The sequence below is a fragment of the Leopardus geoffroyi genome, chromosome B2 (assembly GCF_018350155.1).
Source record: "Leopardus geoffroyi isolate Oge1 chromosome B2, O.geoffroyi_Oge1_pat1.0, whole genome shotgun sequence".
Taxonomy (NCBI): Eukaryota; Metazoa; Chordata; class Mammalia; order Carnivora; family Felidae; genus Leopardus; species Leopardus geoffroyi.
In genome coordinates this window covers 11,160,780-11,183,947 of record NC_059332.1, presented here as the reverse complement: position 1 = coordinate 11,183,947, position 23,168 = coordinate 11,160,780, and the positions used below count along the sequence as shown (strand labels likewise).

The 23,168-nt window shown below is 46.7% G+C and overlaps 1 protein-coding gene across 7 annotated transcripts in view; it reads left to right on the top strand.

Annotated features, from left to right (window-relative positions):
• Positions 1-23,168, top strand: part of KDM1B (lysine demethylase 1B) — a 62,112-nt gene that overhangs the window by 33,994 nt on the left and 4,950 nt on the right. For all 7 annotated transcript variants that reach the window (XM_045497269.1, XM_045497267.1, XM_045497266.1 and 4 more), the window contains 12 exons: positions 85-269; positions 3,861-4,037; positions 4,433-4,507; positions 7,628-7,765; positions 8,730-8,901; positions 12,002-12,129; positions 13,114-13,245; positions 13,787-13,861; positions 18,176-18,292; positions 19,019-19,144; positions 20,454-20,576; positions 22,413-22,565. In XM_045497269.1, the coding sequence (XP_045353225.1) occupies positions 85-269; positions 3,861-4,037; positions 4,433-4,507; positions 7,628-7,765; positions 8,730-8,901; positions 12,002-12,129; positions 13,114-13,245; positions 13,787-13,861; positions 18,176-18,292; positions 19,019-19,144; positions 20,454-20,576; positions 22,413-22,565 (1,601 nt within the window). The remainder of the gene's footprint in view (positions 1-84; positions 270-3,860; positions 4,038-4,432; positions 4,508-7,627; positions 7,766-8,729; positions 8,902-12,001; positions 12,130-13,113; positions 13,246-13,786; positions 13,862-18,175; positions 18,293-19,018; positions 19,145-20,453; positions 20,577-22,412; positions 22,566-23,168) is intronic.

Below are 23,168 nucleotides of genomic sequence, written 5' to 3'. Positions count from 1 at the left end.
GCGGTTTGGTCTTGCCCTGGCGTTTCCCTGGTTTGGGTTTGGAAGTTACGGCCGTGGGATTTGCCCGTCTGTGTCTTCTGTCAGCTCCAGGCATGAACCGGTACTTCCAGCCTTTCTATCAGCCCAACGAGTGCGGTAAAGCCCTGTGCGTGAGGCCAGACGTGATGGAGCTGGACGAGCTCTATGAGTTCCCGGAGTATTCCCGAGACCCCACCATGTACCTGGCTCTGAGGAACCTCATCCTCGCGCTGTGGTACACTAACTGCAAAGTAAGTGAAGGGACATGAGCTGACGCGTGCGGGCGGAGGCCGCCCTCGGAAGAGAGGGGCTGCGATAGCCGTGGGGCAGGGCGGGGGGGGGCCCTCTAGATCGGGGATTCTCCACCTGCGCACTGCGGACATTTGGGTGGATAGTCTTTGTGTGGGGGGCTGTCCCGGCCACCGTAGGATGTTGCGCGGCATCCCTGGCCTCTGCCTTCTAGATGCCACTAGCTCAGCCCTGGTCGTGACCATCAGAGGTGTCTCCAAGTATTACCCAAGGGGTGTGAAGTCTCTGTATCCTGAGAACCACCACTTCAGATCATATCAGAACTCTTGACTCTAGTGAGTGCGTGTATGGCGCAGAGTTGGTTCCGAGCACGTTCCGCTGTGAATGCCAAGAGGAAGAGAAGTAAAACATTAAAGATTGTATCATAAACCCCCGGAGGCAGAGTCTTAACATCGTATTATCCTCCAACGAGGAGACTAGTGAGTGCTTTGCTTTTTGCTGGGACTGAAGAGATGTCAGGGGCCTCACGCAGCACCTACCTGGAAAGGGGCGAGGCTAAATGAGAAGGGAATATGAGCTTCAAAACAGCAACAACAACAACACCAAAGGATTTCCTAACCCTAATATTTTTCTGATTAATTTTTTCAATTGTTTGAGGAACTGCTGAATCCAGAACCTTTGGCAAGACTGCCAAATTAATCTTGATTAAAGAAAGATATTCCAGGGGCGCCTGGGTGGCTCAGTTGGTTAAGTGTCCGACTTCGGCTCAGGTCATGATCTCACTGTTGGTGAATTCCAGTCCCACGTCCAACTCTGTGCTGACAGCTCAGAGCTTGCTTTGGATCCTCTGTCTCCCTTTCTCTCTGCCCCTCCCCTGCTCATTCACCCTCCCTCCCTGTCTGTCTGTCTGTCTGTCTCTCTCTCTCTCGAAAATAAATATTTAAAAGAATAGATACTCCAATTCCACCCTGGTATCTCACTGGGTTAGAATCCAGTATGAGGTGGCCTGATAGGTTATGGCTGTTACTGCAACTTATATGAATTATGTAAGTGGGTTAGACAAGGCAGACTTGTTCATTTCCTCCCCAGCAGGCCTGAGGTAGATGCTCAATAAACATTTGCTGAACTGAACAAAATTGTGGTCAGAATTTCCTGTAAATAAGTTGCAAAGATACACTTTTCAGAAAAACAGTCTTGGCTTCATTTTTCTTCACGTTTCTTTTCATTTGACTTTGAAAATCGATTGATACAGGTGAAGAAGCTTACAGAAAAAAATCCTGAACTTATCGGCCTGGATCTATTTTAATATTTAATAAAATAGTATGTATTACCTATGTTTAATATTTTAGTGGGAAAACACATATATAGAGGCTATGAGTCAAAGATTTTGAAATTATTTTTATTTTCATGAAAACAAATTTCTTTACCTTCTGCAGCATTGCAAGCCAATGTTATTTCTTGAATACTTTGAGCATGTACTTGACCCTTGAACAATCTGAAGGTTAGAGGCATTGACTCCATCCCCTACCCAGTCAAAAATCCACATACAACTTTTGGGTCCCCTAAAACTTCTAATAGCCTACTGTTGACTGGAAGCCTTACCAGTAACGTAAGCAGTTGATTCGCACGTTTTGTATGTTGTGTGTATTGCATAGTATATTCTTTTTATTTTTTTTTTAATTTTTTTTTTAATGTTTTTTTTTAATTTACTTTCGAGACAGGGAGAGACAGAGCATGAACGGGGGAGGGTCAGAGAGAGAGGGAGACACAGAATCCAAAACAGGCTCCAGGCTCTGAGCAGTCAGCACAGAGCCCGACGCAGGGCTCGAACTCACGAACAGTGAGATCGTGACCTGAGCCGAAGTCGGACGCTCAACCGACTGAGCCACCCAGGCGCCCCTGCGTAGTATATTCTTAAAGTCAGCTATAGAAAATATTATTAAGAAAATCGTAAGGGGACTCCTGGGTGGCTCAGTCCGTTAAGTGTCTGACTCTTGATTTCAGTTCAAGTCACAATCTCGTGGTTTGTGAGGTTGAGCCCCGAATCTGGCTCTGTGCTGACAGTGTGGCACCTGCTTGGGATTCTCGCTCTCTCCGCCCCTTCCCCAACTCGCTCTCTCTGTGTGTCATGACACTGGGTCAAGGCTACGTTAATCTTGAATCTTTGAAACGTTCCGAGACCTTGCCAGAGTTGGGATGAGTAGGAAAAGGCAGTGTCTTTTGTTCTTGTTTATTTATTTTGAGGGAGAGAAAGGGGGCATGTGTGTGGGGGAGGGGCAGAAGGGGAGAGAGAAAGAATCCCGAGCAGGCTCCAGGCCGTCAGCACAGAGCCTGACATAAGGCTCGATCTTACGAACCTTGAGATCGTGATCTGAGCCAAGATCATGAGTCAGACGCTCAACCTACGGAGTCATCCAGGCGCCACTCTCCCCTTTTTAAACAAGTTCCTAAATCTGTCTCCTCATACCAGTGATGAGAATTCAGCTTTTCTGCCAGTACCAGTGGCAGTGTGGGCTTCAGCAGTCGCCCTTGCTGTGTGGTTTATTGAGTCAAGAATGTATTTACGATGTGGTCAGCCCACGCTCCCTCTAGCTGTCCTTCTCTGGGACGGGAGAGGATTAGGAGAGAAAATGCAAATTGCTGTATCTTCCTTTTGTCCCTTTCTTCTTTTTGTCCTTCACAAGGCAAACCTCCCTCTGATCTTACTATATCTTAGTGATACCTGATGGACTCATATACCCTGAAAGGTGGTTTTTTTTTTTTTTTTTTAACTGTAAAATCCAATGTAAAATTTACCATTTTTACCTTTGTAAAATGTACAGTTCAGTGGCATTAAGTAAATAGTGTTATATGATTGTCTCCATATCTAGTTCTAGAACTTTTTTGTTACCCCAAGAGGAAACCCCACGCCCATTAAGCAGTGACTCTCCATTCCTCCCTTCCCCCAGTACTAGTCTGGCAACCACTAGTCTACTTCCTGTCTCTGTAGACTTGCCCAGTGCGGTAGTTTATATAAATGGAATCATGCAACATGTGGCCTTCTGTCAGTTGCTTCTTCATTTAACATCACGTTTTCAGGGTTCATCCATGTGGTAGCAGTCATCAGAACTTCGTATCATTTTTTTTAATGTTTTATTTATTTTTGAGAGAGGGTGCATGAGAGGAGGAGGGGCAGAAAGCGAGGAAGACAGAGGATCCGAAGCAGGCTCGTTGCTGACAGCGGTGAGCCCAACATGAGACTTGAACTCACAAACTGTAAGATTATGACCTGAGCCGAGATCAGAGGTTTAACCGACTGAGCCACTCAGGCACCCCAGAACTTTCATTTCTTTTTATGGCCAGATAATATTCCATGTATGGGTATACCCCTTTGGCTTATCCATTCATCCGTTGATGCACACTTGGATAGTTTCCGCCATTTTGGCAGTTTGAATAATGCTGCTGTGAGTTTTGTTGGAACCTACGTTGTCAGTTCTTTTCAGTGTATATGAGTGGAATTGCTGGGTCATATAGTCATTCTGTTTAACTTTTGGAGGAACCAAGAGTTACGTGTTGTATTTGTTTTAACAGTTTGGTTTTGTTTTCAAACACAGGAAGCTCTTACACCTCAGAAATGTATTCCTCACATCATCGTTCGGGGTCTCGTGCGCATCCGATGCGTTCAGGAAGTGGAGAGGATACTTTATTTTATGACGAGAAAAGGTCTCATCAACACAGGGGTTCTTAACGTCGGCACCGACCAGCATCTTCTTCCTAAAGATTACCACAACGTAGGTGACTGTTGCTTTAACGGGGACACCATCACCACCATGATCAGTGCTAGCATGCAGATACTAGTGAATACTAGTTAATAATACTAGTAACAGCCACATTATCACCACAGAAATTATAAAGCAAGACGTTTGTAGAACGTGTGTTGCTCTGGGGAAGTGTGTCAGGAACTGTAAGGCGGAGGGGATTCCTTAAGACCAGTACTTCCGTGTTCTTTAGGAAAATAGCTTTCTGTGAACATCAAAGAAATGTAGATGAGCTAACATGGCTTGGTGGTTAGTACCTTCTAGAACAACTAACACGGTATATTGTTTTATTGTTTTCATTTCTCTAATTGGATCCTTCCCCCTCCCTCCATTTTAAAAATTTTTTTTATTTTTTTTTATTTTTAAAGAAATCAGTCATCATTATTGGGGCTGGTCCAGCAGGATTAGCAGCTGCTAGGCAACTGCATAACTTTGGAATTAAGGTAAGATTTTGGGTCATGAAGTTGATAACAGATGGTTAACCATTCCTTTGGTCCAGATTTTCTAAGATTTAGAAACCAGTTTCTGATTTTAGTGGGCAGTTCTAAATGCACTGTATCTTTGTATCTTTAAAATCTTTGCCATTGGTTCTAGAAAAGATAAAAAATTTTTTAGAATTGGTTTAATAAGAGAAAGAGTTTAGACAGCTTTACACAGGGTTTTAGACTCCTAATGAGCAAGTCAGAAGAGATTCTGTGCAGGTATGAAAGCAGAAATTTTTCCCAGGTGTTATTGACACTATAGAGGGGACATTGGGAAAAAGTCTTTGTTTTTGCAATAGCTTGAGACAGCTAATAGCAGCTTAGAAGTTCACCGTTTCTTGTATAAAGTTTCTGAAACACACAGTGAAATTTGCATATATTTTTTTTTTCGAGTAACCTCTGTCCTCTGTGCCCAACATGGGGCTTGAACCCACAACCCTGAGAATGGAGAGTTGCATGCTCTACCAGCAGCCAGCCAGGTGCCCCTCAAAGGCACACTTTGACTCTCACTCTGAGAAACAAAAATCTCTGCTTTTGGAAGCAAGATTGAATTAATGTGTTGTTGAGACAGAATTGCATGACTTTAAAGTGTGCTCCACCTGTTTGAGGCAGCTTGCTTCTCCAAGGTAGGGTAGTTTTTACCTAGTATGTGGCCATATTCCAGTTCAAAATTAGCCAAAGTAGAGACTGTTAGAAAAAAAAATTGTGCAATTTAGAATCTAATTTCTATTAGGTTCATTCAAATTAGCCATCCCCTTGATTTCTGTGACTTTTAGGTCTGACACATTTCCCCTTTTTAAACACTTATTTTTCGAGGACTTTGGTTTTCAGTAAACCAGATGTGAAAATCATCTTGGTAGAATTGAATTAATCTTCACTTTTCTCTGGCTGAAAGAAATGACAGCTTTTTTTTTTTTTTAATTTTTTTTAATGTTTATTTATTTTTGAGAGACAGAGACAGAGTGTCAGAGGGGGAGGAGCAGAGAGAGAGGGAGACACAGAATCCAAAGCAAGCTCTAGGCTCCGAGCCGTCAGCACAGAGCCCGACACGGGGCTCGAACTCACGAACCGTGAGGTCATAACCTGAGCTGAAGTCAGATGCTCAACCAACTGAGCTACCCAGGCGCCCCAAGAAATGACAGCTTCTTTTCCATGGTGTCTCTTCTGCTGGAAGAGTTTCTGAGATGAGAAAAGGTTTCAGTAGCCATGTCTAAGAGCCGTTTCCCTCAGTTGAATGGAAGACGTTAAGTCTTGGATTACATTATGTTGCTAACGAAACAGAAGAACCTGAGTTGGATTTATAGGAAGTGTGTTTGCATTTCAAAATCTTTTTTTTTTTAAATGGTTTATTTAGTTTTGAGAGAGACGGAACATGAACTGGGGAGGTGCAGAGAGTAGGGGCGACAGAGGATCCAAAGCAAGCTCTGAGCTGAGAGCAGACAGCCGGATGCAGGGCTTGAACTCACAAACTGTGATATCGTTACCTGAGCCGAAGTTGGACGGTCAACAGACTGAGCCACCCAGATGCCCCTCAAAATATTTTCTTAATGGCATTAAGCTAGGAAGTGTTTAATTGATCATTTATTCCAGCATCAGATATTAGGGCCAAGATTTCTTGTTTTTACTTAGAAAACTTACAGATTATGTTACAGGGGAGACTATTAACATCGAAAGTCTAGGGTGCCGTCTTTAATGTCCTGCCTTCCTCTTATACTGAAAAAGAATCTAGAGATGGGTGGGTCTGTGTTAATCTGAATGAAATCCAAGAAAGAGGGTGGGGAGGGTAGAAATTTGGCTATAGCCTTGCTTGTTGAAGAAAATGAGGAATAAAATATTCAGAGGACTCCACCTGTTCTCTCCTTTCTTTTGCGGGGTGATAAGACAGACTCTACAGAGACCACCCATCCTTCTCATGGTCAGGAAATAGAGTCTCTTGAGTAACCTAGGACATGGCTAACTTGGGGAACCTCCTTGAGCAATTTGAAAGAGTGCTTTCCGGGATCCAGAAGTGGAATGGGTGGCCTTGAACTGCTTAGGATTCCCATTTGCCCTGGGTCACTGCAGCCCAGAGAAGTGTAGCACTTATAGCCACAGGGCTGTCTGTCACCCACAGCCCCTCCTGCCCTCCGAAATTTGGGGGAAGTAGAGGCACCTGGCTGGCTCAGTCAGTAGAGCACACGACTCTTAATCTCAGAGTTGTAAGTTCAAGCCCCACATTGGGTCTAAAGATTACTTAAAAATAATTTTTAAAAAAATGTTAAAAAACGCAGATTAATCTAAGCCCTTAAAAAGAAGAAAAAAAGAAAGAAATCTGGGGGGAGGTAAAATCGTCTGGGTATGGGGCCAGCCTGCTTAGATCAAGCCCACGAGGTCATCGTTGGGTAGAATGATATATGATAAAAAAAAAAAAAAAAAAAAAAAAAGTTTATATTTTGAGAGAGAGCACAAGGAGGGAAGGGCAGAGAGAGAGAGAGAGAGAGGGAGACACAGAATCTGAAGCAGGCAGGCTTCAGGCTCCAATCCCGATGCGGGACTTCCGCTCACGTACCATGAGATCGTGGCCTGAGCTGAAGTCAGACACTTAACCTACTGAGCCACCCTGGTGCCCTTGTTTTTTGTTTTTTGTTTTTTTTTTTTTAATAGTCACATCTTAGGGACATTAAAGCCCATTTGCAATGCTAAAGGAATTTTGCTACATACATAGATGTTTCATAGGACAAAATCACTGCATTAACCTAGTTTCTTTTTGTGCTTTTTAATTTGTGGGATAGTATTTCATAAAAGCTCTTATTGCATCTCACGTGCTGGCTCATCAAATCTTCTCATTGTGGGGTTGGAGGAGGGACAGTGTAAGGCATTCCTCCAGCAGGCTGTTCACTCCTTGCTAAAAGCGGGATTGTGTGTTTTAACATCTACTTTGGCTTCTGTTCACACCACCCTCTTTTTAAACTTTTGTTCACAAGCGAGCTAATAATTAACTACGTATGGAACTTACCTAACTGTGTCATTTTGCGTTTGTAGTACTGTATTTAAATGGCTACTCTCTTCCTGTGTAGCTTCCCTGATTGCCTATCTTTTTAGGTGACTGTCCTGGAAGCCAAAGACAGAATCGGAGGCCGAGTATGGGATGATAAATCTTTCAAAGGCGTCACAGTGGGAAGAGGGGCGCAGATTGTCAATGGCTGTATCAACAACCCGGTAGCACTCATGTGTGAACAAGTGGGTTTCTTGATGATTCTTCTCGTAGATAAGCCGAAGAAAAAACTGTCTCATTTTGTTTTCGTATAGTATTAATATGCTTCTGGATGATAAATAACAACCCCCAAATGGTTTCTTGCCCCCTCATCCCCGATAAAAACAGTTACAGTTCTTCCTTTCTGAGAAAGTGGAGCGAGAGCACAGAGAGGATTTTTTCCTGAGATCTATAATTCTATTTGTGTGTTATTTGCAGGCCACTTGATAAGCTTGTCATTTGAAGGTTTGCTGGGTGAAGCAAATAAAAATACAGCATGCCCAGCTAAATTTGACCTTTTGGATAAATAAGTAAATTTTTTTAGGATAAGTATATCCCAAGTACCACGTGGGCTATTTTGCATGCGATGTTTGGGATATACTAAACTAAAAAACAATAACAGAAAACAACCCCACACCCCCACAAAACCCAAACCACTCGTTGTTTATCTGAGAGTCCAGTTTTAAGAGGGCATGCTGTCTTTTATCGGGCAACCCTACATAGTTTCTTTGAAGACCTGGTAGGCCCAAGGTTTTTTTCTGAACTACTTATTTGCCGTAAATTCGGCATCAGCTTCTGTGAGTGTCGGTGTGGTTGCGTGCTCATTCCTGTGAGGGTCCACGCAGGGGACAGGACGTCAGAGCGAGGGGAGGCCATGTGCAGCTGTAGCACCTGAAGCATTAACAGACCCTGGCCACAAAGCTGTAGGGTGCGTGGCATAGAAGCTGCCTGCTGTTACGTCGCGTCTTCCTGAGAGAAGCGCTCCTCGATTTCCTGCTCTTTCCTCACTGCCTGACTTGGCTGCCGCTCCCCAGGAGGCATGTGTAGCTTTACTTTCGGGATCTGTTAGACCATTTTCTCCATGAGAGAGCTCTGTCTGATTTCAGCTTAGAACCTGTAAGTGTTTTTTCCAGGGAAAATTTTCACCTTCTTATTCTTATTATTTTGAAGCTTGGCATCAGCATGCATAAATTTGGAGAGAGATGTGACTTAATTCAGGAAGGTGGAAGAATAACTGACCCCACTATTGACAAGCGCATGGATTTTCATTTTAATGCTCTCTTGGATGTTGTCTCTGAGTGGAGAAAGGATAAGACTCAGCTCCAAGATGTTCCCTTAGGAGGTATGGGAGAACGGGGTTCTGACTGTTCCGTGGGAGTCTCTCTGTAACCCAAAGCTGGATTAGCAGCAGCAGAGGAGTCCTCTGAAGGGGTGCCCGGCTACCTCGGTCAGTGAAACACGTGACTCTTGATCGCGGAGTCGTGAGTTCAGGCCCCCACATTGGGCATAGAGCCTACTTTAAAAAAAAAAAAAAAAAAGTGGAGTCCTTTGAACCTTCGTTTTGGACTGGTGAATTCTCCAGACTGTCCCACTCTGGAAAGCAGATCTTCCTCAGGGACCTTTAGATGCCGCTGTCCATGAGCACTCATGGATCTTATGTTGCATAAAATAGCTGGTGTTTAAAATGATCATTTAAATGTTTAATTTGCAGTTGCCCCTAGGAGCTTACTTTTTTTTTTTTTTTTTTTTTTTTAATTTTTTTTTCAACGTTTATTTTTGGGACAGAGAGAGACAGAGCATGAACGGGGGAGGGGCAGAGAGAGAGGGAGACACAGAATCGGAAACAGGCGCCAGGCTCTGAGCCATCAGCCCAGAGCCTGACGCGGGGCTCGAACTCACGGACCGCGAGATCGTGACCTGGCTGAAGTCGGACGCTTAACCGACTGCGCCACCCAGGCGCCCCTTAGGAGCTTACTTTTAAGGAAACTGTGGTAAGCCCCTTGTGAATGGTCAATGACATAACACCCTTTCTAGATAAGAGAGTTTCTGTATGCCAGGATTTCCTTTCCCTGTTTTGGGCAGTAGGTTGAGATTTTTTTTTTTCAGTACGTTTTAAGAATTCAAGAATGTGTATCACAGTTTAAAATTTTAAAGTCAGAATTGTTAGGCTTTGGTACTAAATGGACCAAAACGTACTAAATGTACTCTTTTCGAAAACTTGACTGTCTGCAAGAACTCGTTTCCGTGAGGGTGCCAGCGGAGATTTTACCATACTGCTTCTTAAATTGATATTTATTTAACCTACAATTTTTATGCCCTGAATGTATTGACTTGTAGTTCTCGGCGAACGTCTGGGTTTCTTAAAGTATGATTCCGTTTGCAAGATGTTAATTTGTTTCAACTGTATGTTCCCTTATAAGGGTTTTTACTTCTTCATCTTGATAGATGCTGCATCACTGTTTGGAGTAAACGTCTCCGTGACAGGGACCGTCCCTTCTCTTTACTCCCCTTTTCCTCTCCTGCCCTGAGACCCACCATGTTGAGCCGCCCTAACTAGTTAAGTGTTCACTGGCAGAGTCTAGCAGAACATTTTCAGAAATTTCCTGGGATGCACGGGGATCATTTAATCAAATGTAGGTAGTGTCCAGACCCAGTAGCGGGCCGTTGAATTTTCTGAAACTGGGGACAGTTACTAAGCTGACATTGTGCGGAATGTTCTCAGAGTTTGGTTAGCATTCTGCACGTGTGTGGTAGTCACTGGACGGGGTTTTCTTCACCCTCCTTTCAGGACTACCAGATAAAAACATTAATAGTACTGCTTTGTCTTGGCCTTACTTAAGAAAAGTTATCAGGGCAGGATCAGCAATGCTGTGTGAGTTGGTGTTTCGTCTTATAAATATTTTTTTGAAAAGCTTGGATAATGGCGCACACATCTCCACTTGGGGAAGGTTGCGGTTACATCCTGCCTGGTAGTATCTGAGCTGAGATTTCACCTAATTAGCACTTAGCCCAAAACACCCAAATATAAATAGTGAGAAGCTAGAGTTAATTTCACAAAGCATATGTACTAAAGCTTTTAAATGTAATTTGCATAAAAATCACATTAAGCCTTCTCCCAATCTGTTCATACTTAATTTCACATACTGTTCCAGCAGTCTTGGTTCTCCCCGAACCTCTACAAAACCTAAAGGAAAATAGAAAGTACACGGCAGGATGCAGGAATGGGACTGCAGGATGGTAATGAAGGTGGCAGGAAAGCCCTGTGGTCTGGTGGGGGAAAGGCCGGCACAAATCCAGAGGAGCTGCGGGCATTCCCGGATTGACCATCTAGCACGAGGGTGGAAAATTTTAATGAGAACCCGGAGTTGCCAAAACAAATTTTTTTTAAACTCACTTTCAGTTTTTGTCTAGCTAAGCCAGTGCACAAGACTTGATAGAAAGAAGCCTGGAGTCTGTGCTGTACATGTAGGGTGGTGGTCCTCACTGGAAAGGTGATGAAGAAGGGCCCGTGCTAAGGTTCTTACCATGTGTCGGGCGTGAGCCTCCCTCGCCCCCACATCCCCACAATAAAGGGAGTCGAAGACCAGAATTGGAAAGATTCCACAGGGCTGTATATGTGTAGTTAAAGTTCCGGTTGTGTGACGTGGCTGAATGCTGGGGTTGCTAGCAAGCAGGATTCCCGAGGTGCGTGGCGGCCGGGTGACGCTGGCCCACAGGGGCGATGGGCCGGGCTGGGGGCTGCTGGCGGGGAGGCCAGTGGGGGCAGCTGCCTCCCGGGGTCGGAATTTACCGGGAAGAGACCAGGCTGCAACTTAGCAGAGCGTGAGAGCGGGCGGGTAGTTGTTGCTGTCTTTGGAAAGGCTGGAAAGGTGCTAGCAAGCGTCTGGCTGTGGGTTTTGGAATTTATTACGTAGGCAGTGAAACACCGGTAATTGGAAGGTATCAAGGCAGCGGAATGAGGTGATGAAAGGCCATAACGGAGTATTCTTGTTTCGGAGAGAATACAGCCGATAGTCCGTTGTAGGTCTCTTAGTTAAGGTGGGAGGTCCTCAGAACGTGACTTCAGGTGATTCGCACTAGGACCAGAAAGGGAAGGGGATTTTTCTCTGGGTGTGTGTCTTTATATATGCGGGGGGTGGGGGGGGGGGGGCGGGGGTACTTTTTTCTCCATCTTGAGCCAAAAAGGAAAGTTTTTTCAACTGGGCAGAAATGAAACGTGGTTGAAGGTAGCCTCCTGACCTTGTTTCCAGTTGAGATAAGCTTTTCCTTTGTGAGCGAAACCAACCTTCTCAACATATCCTCCCTCATGCCCCGAGTTGGCTTGGGAAGGGACCTGAGTTTAGCAGATTTTGCAGGTAGCAGGAGTTTGGGAACATAGGATAAGGAATTAGACAATAATGTGACAGCCGTTCTTTTTCTGCTTTGCCCCCTTCCCCTTACAGAAAAGATCGAGGAGATCTACAAAGCCTTTATTCAGGAGTCTGGGATCCAGTTCAGTGAACTTGAACAACAGGTGCTTCACTTCCACCTGAGTAACCTGGAGTACGCCTGTGGGAGCAGTCTCCATCAGGTGTGGCTGGCTTCTGTGAAGCGCGTGCGTGCGTGTGCGTGCGTGCGTGTGCGTGCGTGCGCGTGCGTGCGTGTGCGTGCGCTCACCCGCACCGCGCATCTAAGCACTGAACTCCCGACTGGTTTGGGTAAACAGGAAACGATGGTTCTGCTGTTGAAAAGGTCAAAAACCATGACTTCAGAGCATATTAACCCCACAGTGGTTTAGACTTTTTTTTTTTTTTTTTTAAGTGAGAGAAACCTTCCTTCCGATAATGGGTGCGAAGACTCAGTATGTGAACCACGTGCAGGACGGCCACGGGGCTGGACCCAGGAGGGGCCCAGAGCCTTGTCCGTTCACTGCCGGTCTTCCCTTGTGCTCCACGGAGTCCCTGAAGGCATTTCTGTGGAACTGTCGTGGTCTGAGAACACTGCTCTCGGGAGACCAAAATAGAGTAGCCTTGCAGTTACGGTCTGCCTGTCTCGCTGGAATAAATTTAAACTTGCCTCCGTCAGTCACTTGACCACTGTGGTCTTGATACTCAGACCCTCTGTATTTTGAACAGAGGCTCCACGGCTGACCCCGACCTCTTGTCCAACTCCGTACCTCCCTGCATTCGACTCCATTGTGGTTGGAGTAACCCTGTTTTCCAAAACTGTGCCGGGTTTCAGCCTCTGCACAGATGCCACGTTGAAGACACGTGGATGGCATATTTATAGCTGGAGTTGCTCAAACGCAGTTTTACTCATAGAGTTCTCCTTTTCCAGAATTACTGATATGTAATACACCGAGTGTGTTTATCAGGGAGTGGTGCCCATGCCCAAATCATGTCTACCTTCTGTTCTAAGATCCGCTTTCCTGGGGCGCGTGGCCGGCTCAGTCGGTGGAGTATGCCACTCTTGATCTTGGGGTCATGAGTTCAAGCCCTATGTTGGGAGTAGAGTTGACTTTAAAAAAAAAAAAAAAAGAATAACATAAGCTTTCGCGCACATTATCATTTCCCAGGTGTCTGCTCGCTCCTGGGACCATAACGAATTCTTTGCTCAGTTTGCTGGTGACCACACTCTGCTAACGCCTGGCTACTCTGTAATCATTGAAAAACTGGCAGAAGGACTAGACATTCGACTGGAGTCTCCAGTGAGTCTCCACAGCGGCCGGGAGGGGCGGCTCTGGTTTGGCCTTGGGTTTGGAGGATGTCAAGTGCGGGACACGTGGATTACACAGGAGACAGGTGCTTGCTGTGAGCCTGTTCGTCAGGCAGCTCCACCGTCGAAGCAACAGTGGCTCGGATGCATTTTCATTGCTAATGAAGTGTTCAAGTGTCTCATGACCTCCCTGACACAATGCAGCCATTTTCACTCTCGAGTGTTCCCTTCGAGTCTTTGTCCTGCTGCATTTGTATTGTGCATCACTCTAATCATAGAGGCCCCCGTTTACCTGTATACTTCACTCTAGACTGTGTTGTAAAGATTTTCCACTTTCTGACAAAGTGTTTATAAGTTGTAATGACTGAGCGATAGTTCCCTGAAGTCAGCTGTAAATGTCACTTAGATCTCTGAATGCCGGGAAGTGATTCTCTGGAGTCTTGGAGGTCTAAAGTCACGTGATAGAATCGGGGAGGATCCTGGATCGTATGGGTCCGTCCCTCGTGGTTTTCATGGTGGTTTTCCTTGCGCAGGTGCAGAGCATTGATTATTCTGGAGATGAGGTGCGGGTTACCATGACGGATGGGACAGGATGTACAGCACAGAAGGTAAGTGCTAGCATTTCACGAGGTGCAGCCAGGGGCCTGGGGGTGTGGGAAAACAGTGTTTTCCACCTGGAAGTTGGCCTTTGGCAGTCTGCCCGGAGCCTTGTTTGATTCCTGAAGAGTTCCCTGTCTCCACTCAGTTCTGTGTGGATGCGCAAGTCTGATTGACCTGATCTAACGCTGTATGCATTCATGGTAGACAGAATCCTGTCTACTTTTACTTTTAATGGTTATTTACTTTTTTTTTTTTTTTTACTTTTAATGGTTATTTTTGACAGAGACAGAGCTCGGATGAGGGAGGGGCAGAGGGAGGGGGAGACACAGAATCCGAAGCAGGCTCCAGGCTCTGAACTGTGAGCACAGAGCCCAATGCGGGGCTCGAACCCATGAACCATGAGATCATGATCTGAGCCGAAGTCGGACCCTTAACCAACTGGGCCACCCAGGTGCCTCGAGTAGTGTTTCTTAAAGTAGGTTCTGTGGTACATCAGTCCTGAGAGTTGTACAAGAAAAGAAATTCTTTGGGCAAATAAGTTTGAAAGTGTTGTATATTGCAGTCTACTTTTTGAGTTAAATAAGAGTGTATTAAAGGCTCTGAGAAGTCACGCATTCCAGAAAACTTAGTTTGCTTAATTCAGTACATACAAAGGTGGTGGGTTTGTGTGTTTGTTTAGTAGGTTTCTTTTGCCATGGAATCATTTTTCAGTCCAAGACAGCTCCATGTTTTCATCTTGAAACTGGCAGAAGTACTTTTATGTTACTGGAAGTGTTTGTAAACCATGTTAGTAGGTGGCCACTGGAAGAGTGCTGTAATATGCAAAGTCACACAGAGATTTCTGAGGTGTTGGAGAGCAAAGATGCTTACTTGGGGTGGAGGGGAAGTAATAAATCCTGTACGTTTATTTCAGTTTAGTTATTTCTGACATGACCAGAATGTATAAATGACAGACCATCACTGGATTCCTAGATTAGCTGTGCTCTGCCCGTTTCAGTTACCTAGAAGTATTTCAGAGTGCATGATACTCCTACTGAACTAAAGGATCTCATGTCAAATGAAGAGACAGGGTCTGGTGTATGAGCCCAGGGGGTGGGCCCTCATATTATTCCTGCCATTGGCTAGCAGGGTAGTTAGGAATGGTAGTGTAGCCTTTGGACTCAGAGTGGGTCTTTAAAAATTTCTTTTTTATGTTTTATTTATTTTTGAGAGCAAGAGAGAGCATGAGTGGGGGAGGGGCAGAGAGAGAGGGAAACACAGAATCCAAAACAGTCCCCAGGCTCTGAGCTGTCAGCACAGAGCCTGATGCAGGGCTCGAACTCACAGACCGTGAGATCATGACCTGAGCCGAAGTCAGACACTTAACCGACTGAGCCACCCAGGGACCCCATGGACTGGTAGTGGTTCTCAATCCTGGCTCACGTTAGAACCACCTGGGAGGGGCCTAAAAAGAAAGGCTGCAGCCCCCCACCCCGAGATTCTCCGGGATTCAGTCTGGTCATGTTTGTGAAACTGCTCAGGTGAGTCCGATGTGTGATGTGTGGCCAGTGTCAGACCACTGGGCAGCCCTGCCCTTACGTGGGAGCCCCAAGCTGAGAATTTAAATTTAAAGCTCCTCGTGGTGGTAAAAATTGTTTTTAAATACCTCTCTTTAAAACTGTAAGTCAGCTGGAACGCCTGGGTGGCTCAGTTGGTTGGGTGGCCAACTTGGGCTCAGGTCATGATCTTGCGGTGCGTGAGTTCGAGCCCCGCGTCGGGGTCTGCACTGACAGCTTGGAGCCTGGAGCCTGCTTCGGATCCTCTTTCTCTGCCCCTCCCTCGCTGCCACATTGTCTCTCTCTCTCTCTCTCTCCCTCTGTAATACACATAAACATTTAAAAAATTTTTTAAATTGCCAGTCAGCTGATGGCTCAACCTCTGGTATTTTGTGACTCTGCCTGTCGACGGCTCTCGCTGGGTCCCCCTCTGCCTGACCCTAACCAAGCACCTTTGCTCTTCTCTCTTTATGTCCAGCTCTCCGGGGTTATTAGGGCATAGCTGCAGGCTGTGTTCTCAAGTCTCTTCTGGAATGTTTACAGGAAGTATTTTTATAGTAGTCTGCAAAGATGGCATGGTTGGAGTTGGAAGTTTCCCGGACTTAGAAGTGAAAGATTTGCACCCCAGCGTGATCCACCAATAAACATCCGACACACTGTAATGCAGTTTAGGCTGGTTCCACCCAGGTCTGGCCTCAGTCCCTGACCAGGGCGGGTTCGTCCCTTTGGCCTGTTTGTTTACCTAAGTTCGTGTGCTTTTTTTTTTACTTTTTGCTTTTTTTTTTTTTTTAATGTTTATTTTTGAGGGAGAGAGGAGAGTGAGCCAGAGAGGGGCAGAGAGAGAGAGAGAGAGAGAGAGAGAGAGGATCAGAGGATCCGAAGCAGGCTCTATGCTGACAGCAGAGAGCCTGATGCAGGGCTCGAACCCACGAGCCTCAAGATCATGATCTGAGCCGAAGTCAGACCCTTAACCGACTGAACCACCCAGGCGCCCAGCTTCATGGGCTTTTGAGAGCGTTTTTGTTGTTAAGAAGATATCTAGATCTTATTTCCTTGAAGTTCTTCTGCATCCAAGAGAAATAATTGTTCTCTCTTTTTTTTTTTTTTTGGCTTGCTTGATGATGACCGAGAAAATGTTTTATATTTTATAAAAAGTTCCATGTGGCAGAAAATAGCGACAAAATCACAAGAACAACTCTGGCCTTTCTGTGCTCCTGGAGTTGGGGTTCAAACCACATACGCTACATCTTCGCTGAGGGCTGTGGTGGATGTGGTGCTCGGCATCCAGTTCCATGGGACGCTCCTCTGGCCACGCTGCCTGCAGTGTGGACGGAAATGGACACACACACACACACACACACACACACACACACTTCCTAGACTCCCTTGAAGCTGAGGTTCTAAATAGGAAATGTTGCAGCCACTCAGATGCACTGGCATGAGATTTGGAAGGTATGGCATGGCTTTTCCTTCACTTCTGACCAGCATCGTGGTCAAGGTGTTAGGTTTTTCCGCAGAGGGGCCAGTAGAGGGTCCAGGGTCCGCTCATTAACTACAAGGGAGTCGTGAGGCAAGCACGAGGAACCCATTTCACAGTTTGTTCTAGAAGTGGTGTGCTTCTGGAGCTGGTAGCAGTGGTAATGGCTCCTCATTGTGACTGTGGTAACAGGGTTCTGGAGCCAGAAGTTTTCTGATTGTGTGGAGAGACAGCAGCTGTCTTTGATGGCAGGGTTTTGTGATGGGACCTCGAGAGTCATTCTTGAAGGCTCTTAGCATCGGCACCTTCAACTCTCTAAAGGATTGTGTAAGCCGTTGGGAGACCCTGCAGTAAGTTGCTTCCTTCTTGGGGCTCCTGGGTGGCTCAGTCGGTTAAGTGCCTGACTTCGGCTCAGGTCATGATCTCACAGTCCATGAGTTTGAGCCCCGCGTCGGGCTCTGTGCTGACAGCTCAGAGCCTGGAGCCTGCTTCAGATTCTGTGTCTCCCTCTCTCTCTGCCCTTCCCCTGCTAGTGCTGTCTGTCTCCCTCCCTCTCGCTCACTCAAAAATAAATAAAACATTAAAAAAATAAAAATAATAAACTAATTAAAAAAAAAGTTGCTTCCTTCTTAATAGCCCATAATGTTTTGAAGAAAATGTTTTTAAGTTTATTTATTTTGAGAGAGAGCATGAGCAGGGGAGGATCAGAGAGAGAGGGAGAGAGAGAATCAGAAGCAGGCCCCATGCTGTCTCACGGTTTGTGAGATCATGACCTGAGCCAAAATCAAGAGTCGGACACTCAACCAACTGAGCCACCCGGGCACTCCAGTAATCCATAATATTTTTGATGGACTTTACCATTTATGAAGCGTATTGATGTGTATTGTATGACTTTTAAGCATTATCCCGATTCTTTGGGGTTTGTAGGGCAGGTTTTACCTTGGCCACGTATTAGAAAGTGTTAGTAACAATACACAAGTGTAGTTCTTCTGATTCCATATTTAGGGCCATTTTCTCTTACAGTACTGCTTTTCATAATTGGCATCTACTGACTCTTCTCACCCAGGGTTATTGTAAACCATCTAGACTTTTCTGAGAGTTCTTCCACGTGGATGCCGCTTCTGCTCAGCCAGGCGCCCTTGTGCACCGAACCGCCATGGCGGCTCTGGCTCTTCGCAGGAGAACATGGGATGTTGACAGTCTCGTGATTGGCGATAGAGAGGAACGTCCTTTGGACGTTGAGAGTTTCCTGGTCATGAACCCACTGGGTAGTTTTGCTTTTGTGTGTGAACTGTTCGTTTCCCCCCCAGGTGTTGGTCACTGTACCCCTGGCCTTACTGCAGAAAGGTGCCATTCACTTCAACCCACCGCTGTCGGACAAGAAGATGAAGGCTATCAACAGCTTAGGCGCGGGCATCATTGAAAAGGTGACCAAGTTACTGTAGCCTCAAAACCAAAGAGATGAATGTTGGGTGCCAAGGGTTCCTTACCTTCTGGTACTGGCTGAGTAGCGGATCATTTTTTCATCCAAATAAAATTCAAAGATTTTCTTTTCATTTGAGTAATTGTTGATGAAGAATACAAAAGGCTATTATCGGAACAGAAGGAGGAGAGCTGGCTGAGATCTCAGTTTTGCTTGACGTTTGGAAAATGAGTGTTGTTATTCAAGATTTGAACTTGGCATATAAATATATAAATAAAGTGGGTTTTGTTTTTTTTTTTTTGGCTGCCTTCCAAGCCTACCCTCCATTAATTAATTGGTCCCAGTGAGGAGAATGTTTCACTTCCAATGCCTTTAAATAAAATCTTCTCTAAGCAGAACGTGCCAGTGCTGGTGGCCCTAGGGGTAGGTGAGACTTTATCTTCAGAACATCTGCTTCAAGACCAGGTCTCGGGACTGCTTGGCATCTTCGGATTAGCCCAGGGTTTGTCAGTGGGTCCCGCCCACCCCACCCACGCTATCGGTGGGGGGATGGGACTGAATGGCCCCCAAAGCCAGATGCTCATGAGAGAACAGACAAGACAGGAGCACGGAAGGGGAGCATTTTAGGATTTTTTTGTGTATCGCTTTAGTTGAGAACCGTAGGTTGCGTCTTAGAGATTACTTCTGATTCTAGAAACTCTTAACCATCTTTCTCCTGCTCGTTTTCCAGATTGCCTTGCAGTTTCCATACAGATTTTGGGACAGTAAAGTTCAAGGGGCTGACTTTTTCGGTCACGTTCCGCCTAGTGCCGGCAAGCGGGGACTTTTTGCTGTGTTCTATGACATGGATCCCCAGGTAAAATCGGTGGTGACATGCGGTTTGAACTCCCTTACTGCAGTTTAGAATTTGGATTGGTAATGACTCCCGCGTCAAGCTCAGGAGCTAATGGACGTGGCGGATGCTGTAGATACGTCCTTACATGCTGGCAGGGTACTCGGACTGGGATATTTTCCTACGGGAAAAGCCCGACATCTGCCATGTTCTCTTCAGGTACTAATGTTGCTCCCTGGGAAGGGGATTCGTTTTTTGTGGAAACAGATATTTCGGGCTGATGGGGAGTCCTCTTAGGGAGAGTCAGCACAGCACAGTAATGACTGGTGCCTGAACACTGCTCTCCCGGGTCCTGTGAGCACGGACGAAGGGCAGGGTATGGTTGGCCCCGAGGAGGATGAGGGCAGGCTCCGTGTTGGCAGATGCGACTGGTCGGGGAGCAGAGGGAGGGAGGGGCGTCCCTGGACCTGGTAATACTAATGTCATGCAAAAGAATCACCTTTGGTGTTTTGTTTCCCCTTCTCCTCCCTTCCAAGAAACTTTCTTAATTTTTTTGTAATGTATGTTTGTTTATTTTGAGAGAGAGTGAGCAGCACAGGGGCAGAGAGAGACAGAGGAAGAATCCCAAGCAGGCTCCGCGCTGTCAGCGCAGAGCCCGATGTGAGGCTTGATCTCACAAACCATGAGATCATGATCTGAGCTGAAATCAAGCATCAGATACTTAACTGACTGAGCCATCCAGGCCCCTTAATTTTTTTTTAATGTTTACTTTTGAGAGAGAGAGAGAGAGAGAACAAGTAGGGGAGGGGCAGAGAAAGAAGGGTCAGACAGAGGATCTGAAGCTGCCTCCATGCTGTCAGCACAGAGCCCAATGTGGGCCTTGAACTCATGAACTGAGATCATGACCTGAGCCAAAGCCAGAGGCTTAACTGACTGAGCCACGCTGGCGCCCCATCCCAAGAAACTTTGTTAAGAGGTTGCACTTGGGCAAAATTTCTTTACTGTTTGAGAAAGATTTTTTTCCCCTTACTTTATCTGCTGATCTCCCTCCTCCACCTTCTTCTATTTCTTCTAGAACAAGTAAGGGAAAAAGCCAAGAGAACCCTGAATTTGATATTTACACTTCTTCCTGAGTTGTTCAGCCACGAACAACAAAACGTAGAGATGAATACTGAGTTTTGTGAGGGAAACAGACTGGTGGTTGAAATGGGGCTGAGGGGCAGGGGGAAATCCTGAGATGTGTAGGACGAGGGCCTTCCCCAGTCGGAGCCGTGCATTCGGGGACCTCTGTACTGGAAGCAGGAAGTGTGAACTGTCCCTTCCGCGTCTGCAGAAGAAGCAGAGCGTGCTGATGTCGGTGGTCGCCGGGGAGGCCGTGGCGTCTGTCAGGACCCTGGATGACAAGCAGGTGCTCCAGCAGTGCATGGCCGCCCTCCGGGAGCTGTTCAAGGAGCAGGTCAGAGCCGCCTCCGGGACGGGGGAGAAGGCGGACGGCCGCGTCGGTCCCTCTCCCGTTGTCCGGCTGCCCGCTAAGTCCCCGGGCTGGCCTGCCGGGGCTGCCGTAACAAAATACCCCAATCTGGGTGGTTTCAACGATGGACATTTCCGTTCTCACAGTTCTGAGGCTGGAAGGTCCAAGATCAAGGTGCAGGCAGGTTTGGCTTCTTCCCAGGCCTCTCTCCTTGGTCTGCAGATGACCGCCTTCCTCACGTGGTCTTCCCGTTGTGCTTGGCTGTGTCCTAATTGCCTCTTCTTAGAAGGGCACCAGTCAGACGGGATGAAAGCGCACCTTCGGGACCTCATGGGAACTGAATTACCTTGTGAGAGGCCCTTTCTCAGATATGGTGACATTATGAGGTTCGGGGGGTTTAGGGTTCTGACACACGAATTTGAGGGGGCCGCGATGGAGTCTGTAGCAATATTCCATACCGCCTTTCACTCCATTGTGTTCCTTTTGCTCACATCATCCGCACACCTCTCTTTTCCTTTTTCTTTCCCATTCCCCTTCCCTTCCCTTCCCTTCCCTTCCCTTCTTCCTTCTTTTCCTCCCCCCACCCCCTTCCTTTCGTGCTAATCTGCAAAGGGTGACAGTGCGCTGGGGCACAGACAGGCTTCAGGAATCTGCATGTCACGTTTGCTCAGGGGCGACGTGGAGCTTCCGTGTACCGTTCCTATTTTAGTACACGTGCTGCTGAAGCGAGCACCACATCCCCTTCCTTTCCTAAGGATGTAACAGGCTCAGCATTTTCCCTACATCCTGTATTAACCCAAACCCTAGCGAGCTTTGAGAGCAACCTTCCTTTCAAAGGGATGTTGTCCAGAATATTCTCGTACCCTACAGATGCAGCTAGTCTCATTTCTGTCTTTTTCTAGAGGGGCTCAGGGTACTTCATATTTGCCAGTTGAGTACGTCTCACAGTCTCTGCAGATTGGGAAATGGTGTAGCTGTCATCTTTTTCAAATAAAGGAGTGGAAGTAGAAAGAAATGAAATGAGAGAAAAGTTACATAAAGTAGAGAAAGAGACACCCGGGGGTGTTATTTTACGTGATGTGATTACATCTCACAGTAGTCCCTAGTTTGTGGGTTTTTGTCCAAAAACTCATTTTCACATTCGTTGTTTGGAATTTAGTGGGTAGTTTCCATAGAACTATTTTTGTTTCTTTTTGAGAGAGGAGAGCACACGAGCAGGAAGGGGCAGAGAGGGGGATAGAGGATCCGAAGCGGGCTCTGCACTGACAGCAGAGAACCTGTCTCGGGGCTCGAACTCACAAACCGTGAGATCGTGACCTGAGCCCAAGTCGGACACTGAACCAACTGAGCCACGCAGGCGCCCTCCGTGGAACTGTTTTTCATGGTGGTGCTCGTCAGGGCTCACCTGACTCAAAACTTAGTGAACGTGAAACATGGCCTCGTCTGGCCGTTCCTTTGGAGCAGCCTGCTGAGAATCGCAAGTCGAGGTCCCAGCACCGCCCCTTCCACTCTGGCCCAGACACCCCTCCGCCACCGTCCCCCGGGCACACGCCAGTCTCTGGCGACGATAAAGTCTCCGGCAGGATGAAGGGTGGAAGTGAGCCGTGGGGGAGGCTGCAGGGTTGGGGCGGGAGATGGAGGAAGCTGCACAAATGGGGGTGGGGGGGCCTGGGGGGAGCTGCAGGGGGCAGAGGGGCCACAGCAGAGTCTAAGAGGATTGACTCCATCTCCAGAGGCGGCGGGAGTGTAGATTTGTGCTCTGGCTGCGCACGTCTAGGCCCCTCTTTGATCCCGGCTCCTGGTTCCCTCCGCCCCACACAGGAGGTCCCCGACCCCACGAAGTATTTCGTCACTCGGTGGAGCACGGACCCCTGGATCCAGATGGCGTACAGCTTCGTGAAGACGGGAGGGAGCGGAGAAGCCTACGATATCCTCGCTGAGGAGATACAGGGAATGGTCTTCTTTGCTGGCGAGGTGCGTGTGGCCATCCTGAACCCGCTCACTGTTGTTTTCGTGACTTTTAATGAAAGTGATGTACGTCCGGTGTTTAAAAGCAGAGTCAGATATGGTCAAAAGTATTAGGACCCCAAGACAGCAGACAGATGCCCCCTCAGCATCCTCCTCCCACTCCCAGGGTGGGCATTTTTAACGCTTTCTGTTGTTTCTTCAGGAATTTACTTCATGTTTTCAAATATTTGTATTGTTGACTTCTGGTTCAACAAAGTAGACATTGGAGCACCCGGGTCGCTCAGTCGGTTAAGCGTCTCTTGGTTTTAGCTCAGGTCACGATCTCACGGTTTATGGGTTCGAGCCCCACGTCGGGTTCTGTGCTGTGGGCGAGGAGACTGTCTGGGATTCTCTCACTACCTCTCTCTGCCTCTTCTCTCTCTCTCTCTTTCTCAAAATAAACTTAAAGCAATTAAAAAAAAAGTAGACATTGCTGACTTACCAGGTGAAAGATTTAGCCTGTTTAGTGTGGTTATTTCACACTTGAAATGGTGCTCCTGTGATGTGGCCTCCTGCTGAGCCACGAAGCTCTTCATTGACTTCGTTTTTACACAGCTTCCTGTTTTCTTG